Source organism: Tupaia chinensis, unplaced genomic scaffold, assembly GCF_000334495.1.
Source record: "Tupaia chinensis unplaced genomic scaffold, TupChi_1.0 Scaffold000088_1, whole genome shotgun sequence".
Lineage (NCBI taxonomy): Eukaryota > Metazoa > Chordata > Mammalia > Scandentia > Tupaiidae > Tupaia > Tupaia belangeri.
Genome location: NW_006159550.1, coordinates 3,232,933 through 3,237,587, shown reverse-complemented (window position 1 = coordinate 3,237,587; position 4,655 = coordinate 3,232,933). Strand labels below are relative to the sequence as shown.

Genomic DNA, 4,655 nt, shown 5'->3' with positions numbered 1-4,655 from the left:
GGAAAGAGAGTTTCTGGATTTTGGGCCTTAAAAACTGAGTATGTATTAATAATTGGACCCAGGACTATCTGGTGGCATTGTGGTTAAGATGGCTGCATTCCTCATAGCTGACTGCATAGTTCGAGTCCTGGACTCAAGCTTCAGAAACACACTGGGCACATTTATGTTCATGTACAAAGTCTCAAGAGGATTTTGGAGGAGAAGGGCTTACAGTGTAGCCACTTCGCCTGGTGGTACTTTTGCTCGCTCTCTATCTCGCTTGTGCGTGTTCTCTCTCTCTCTCTCTCTCACTTTTCATTGTCTTTTTCCAGTGAGTACAAGCACCCTGTAGTAAAATTTTTTTAATGACCCAGATTTCTTTCATAGATAAATTAACTGAAAGCTCTCAAGAACACTAACTTAAGATGTTTTGTCTCAAAAACACTAAATTATAGTGTAAAAGAAATAATCACAGCCTTTTTTGTATGATTCGGGAAAAGAAGCATGTTAGAGCTAGTTTGGTCATTTCCTTTTATGTGACTCTTAACATTTCATAGAATGATCTTTAACAAAATCAACAACTCTGATAGTAAAATTTAACTGAGATTATCTAGAACCTTCAATACTTAAAAGACCTAGGATCTTGTTCTGAGTATCTACTTTGCCTTTTATATGTAGAGGAATTCAAAATTCATGGAAAATGGAATGAAAATAGGGTTTCTTTTTCTTTCTTTTTTTAATAGTAGACATTTTCTGTGAACTTTTGAAGACCCCCCCCTTATATATTTAGACCAAATGGGCTGAACCACATGTTATTCTGGGATACACCCTAAAGGTAGTGCTTGGCTGGTATGGATACATTGCTGCTTCTTAGGCCCTACAGTAGGGAAGGTCATAACCATTTCTCATCTCCCTTGACACTTCAATATCTAGAGTTCCTGGACTTGTTTATAGGCAACTTTTTTGAATCTATCTCTGACCCTACAGAAAATCTTTGCTCTCTAGCTCATTGATAATTTATTGGACATAAAACTGTCTGGGTGGTGGTTTGTTTTATAAAAAGTCTGTATTAATGTGAATATTTTTTCACTTCATAAAGGAAAAATATTTCCACAATTTTGAGACTATATTAATATAGTGTTTTAAAATTGAGATTTCTGGGCCAAACTTTATAGGTGAATTTTTTTTTTTTTCATTCTTTACCTAGCTTTTATGGTTTTTTTTGGACAGAAACTAAGCATTTGGAAATATTTAGAAAAGCCATTCATTGTTTATGTTAATGTTCCTGCGCACTTTGAAATAAAGTTTATCTAGTTCGGTGTTTAATAATTTTTTTAATGAATTAAATATTTTTACTTCTGAGCTTTATAAAGTAGTCAGTAAAAAATTAACTAGTTTTAAGTTTTAAAGGTGATTATGTTCTGAATATTGCTTAGAAATTGATATATAGTATGGAAAATAATTTTTTTATTTAAATATTCCCTCCTTAATAAAATTTAATTATATGAATTTGTGTGGTTTCTCTGTAATTGAACATGTGTTCTTTTAAAATATATTTAAAAATATAAACTATCTTAAAATGTATTTTAAATAAAAAGATGCAGATAGATTTATAGTAGTTTAAACATTTTCTTTATATTAGTTGTGTAGCTATATTTTTGTAACATAATAATTAAGGTTTCATGTACTTAGAAACCCTTGAAATGTTTTAGGAAGTAGTCATTATATTTTTCACAAACTTTGTTCTCCCACCCAGCTAAATATGTCACCTAAAGTTGCAGAGCCATAGACATAAGGCCCCTTCCCTGAGTCCAGCATTGTTCTGGTCTTTTTGTGTGGGGTTTATAATAAAGAATTGTGTGGGGTCTTTTGACTTTCTGGGAAGATAGAAAATATAAAATAGAGAGTTCAAGACAGTGGTAAGTATGATAAAAATTTCAGAATGTGAAGACAAATTTACTAGAGAGTAAACTTTATGGAGGTGTGTCTTTCACTGTGTCATGAAGAAAATTTAGGATTTGAATAAGAAAAGTTGGAAAGAAGTTTCAAATTTAAAAGAAGTTAAGGCATAAGAGGTAAACCATATTTTTAGTTATTAAATCCAGCTTAATTAAAGTAACTAGAATTCAAGACTTCTCAGCTTTATGTGAAGATAAGTGATACCAAGAAACAAAGACCACTAAGGAAAGCATATTAATAATGTTAGAATAATCAAATCCTAATTTGATACTAAAAATATGCACCTTAGACTCTATTGATCTTCATAATTATTACCAAAGTTAGTTAAATATTTTCTCTGGTTAAGAACACCGTTAGGGGACCAGCAGTTAGTGTAATGGCTGTGTTGCTGGACTCCCATGTAGCCGCCTGCAGTTTGAGTCCCCGGCCCAGTGGCTTAAACTCACACCGGGCACGTATGCGTGAGTGCCCAAGATCCCGAGGAGAATGGAGGAGAAGGGATTGCAGTGTGGCCATCCCCACTGGGGGGTGATTTCTTGCTTTCTGTCTGTCTCTCTGGAGAGCGCACGTGCCCTGTAGCGAAAACCTCTCCAAAAAGAAAAGAACACTGTTAGTATAGACTTATGTAAGGTAATTCTGTAATGCCTGGATTGATGGCTTAAAATACTAATGCTTAAATTATTTGGAAAATTTGGCTAGGTGGTGAGCAGAGCAGGTCAGATAAATCATGTACTGTCTGGAACTCCAGATTTAAAAATAGCAAGGGAGAATTCCTTTATAAATTGTATATACTTTTTTCTTCTTTCTAAAACTGCTCCAGATTCAATCCAACTTCAGGTAAATGGGCTTAGAACACCACCTTTCTGAGAAACTTCCTATGATACTTTGAGTCCTTGTGATTTGGAAAATATTTGGAAAGAATGGTTTAGAATTGATCTAAAGACATGTGATCACCTGAAGTATACACTCGAAATGAGTCTATCTCCTCTGACTTTTTTGGACCTTCTTCATTCATGGGAATCAGTTAGCATGTGACCATTCTCTGGGGATTGAAAACACTTTGCTTGAGAATTCGTGCTGTGATAGTAAACCAGAGTGGATTGAAATAAAAGAATATCACCAAAGATAGACTTACTTGAAAACTTTCATTAGATGGTCTCAATTTGAACAATGTTGTCATCTATTAGTATTCTGTCAGATTTGGTCAAAATCAGTCAACCTCCTTTAGATCAGTTAACCTAATCCCTTTAAAAGTTTTCTGGGAAGGAAAAACAGTACTTCACAATTGAATCTATACAAATGACCAAATAAGAATTAACACTAGCCAACTACTTTTTATTTTCCTATATTAAGAAAAGTTTTCAGTTAATCAGGTTGCTCTGATGCATTTTAGGATCACATATTTGATGTCTTAATATGAGTATATTTAGGTGAAAGTGATTTTAGTTAGAATTATAAGATAACTATGATAAGTCAAGGTAATATTTCTTAAGAAAATCTCTCCTATTCCAACAAACACAAACTCTAAAGAGTGCTTTCTTTGTTTTAGTCGACCATATACTAACAAGGTCATCACTTTATGGTACCGTCCACCTGAACTACTGCTAGGAGAAGAACGGTATACACCAGCTATTGATGTGTGGAGCTGTGGGTAAGACAGGTTTATTAATTGGATTAGCTTACTTGGAACTTTTGGTAATGAATTAAAATCAGATGATTTGGTAATGATGGATTTTTTTTTTTCCTTTAGATGTATTCTTGGTGAGCTCTTCACTAAAAAACCTATATTTCAAGCAAATCAGGAACTTGCACAACTAGAATTAATAAGGTAAGCTGCTAATTACAATGTTTGTTGAGGGAGAGGAAATTTAAAATTGAAAAACTAGAATACAGGTGTATTGATATATATTCCAGTAAAATTAAGGATCTCCAAGTCCCTAGATCTTTCTCTTCTTCTTCTTCTTCTTTTTTTTTTTTTTTTTTTTTTTTTTTTTTGATGTGTGTGTATGTGTGTAATTAATCACAGGACTTAAAGCTGTTAAGTTAAGACCAGGAAAGAAGAGTAAATAGGTTGGAGAGAATGAATGGTAGGTACTTTTTTTAAAAAAAAAAAAGAATTATTTATTTTATTTTAGTTATTCATTTATTTTAATTTGACCAGAGAGAGTGTGGGAAGGTGAGAAAGCAAGCACCAGGTCCGGGACTCAAACCGTGATCAGCCATGTGAGTGTGTTCAGTGCATAAACTTTTTAAAAAGTATTGGGGACCAGCAGGTGGCTTGGTGGTTAAGGTGCTGAATCCCACATACCTGACTCCACAGTTTGAGTCCTGGACTTGACAGCTTGAAAATCATGCCAGGAGCTGTGCATGTGTGCCCAAATCCCAAGAGGAGGATGGAGGAGAAGGGTTTGTGGTGTGGCCATCCCCCCTAGGGCATGATTTCTTACTTTCCTTCTCTCTTTGTCTCTCTCTGGTTAGTATATGCCCCCAATACATGTTAGTCACTTTTGTTTTCATCTGATATTTTAAAATTGTTTCGTTAAAGGGAATCTTGATTTCATATAAAATATTACAAAGTTGTAGCTCTCAGGATTTCCATGAAAATTTAAAAATATGAATGTTGTGTTTCAGGAAAGATGTTGATAGGAGATACAGATTTATAGAATTTTACTTTCCCAACTGAACAAAGCTAACATAAAACTATGTATAGTAACTGG

The 4,655-nt window shown here is 33.9% G+C and overlaps 1 protein-coding gene across 1 annotated transcript in view; it reads left to right on the top strand.

The window, feature by feature from the left end:
- The window catches only part of CDK13 (cyclin dependent kinase 13), a gene marked incomplete at its 5' end in the record, with an annotated part of 142,766 nt that overhangs the window by 107,992 nt on the left and 30,119 nt on the right, over window positions 1-4,655 (top strand). The window contains 2 exon segments of the mRNA XM_006172158.3: window positions 3,488-3,589; window positions 3,689-3,766. Coding sequence (XP_006172220.2) covers window positions 3,488-3,589; window positions 3,689-3,766 — 180 coding nt within the window.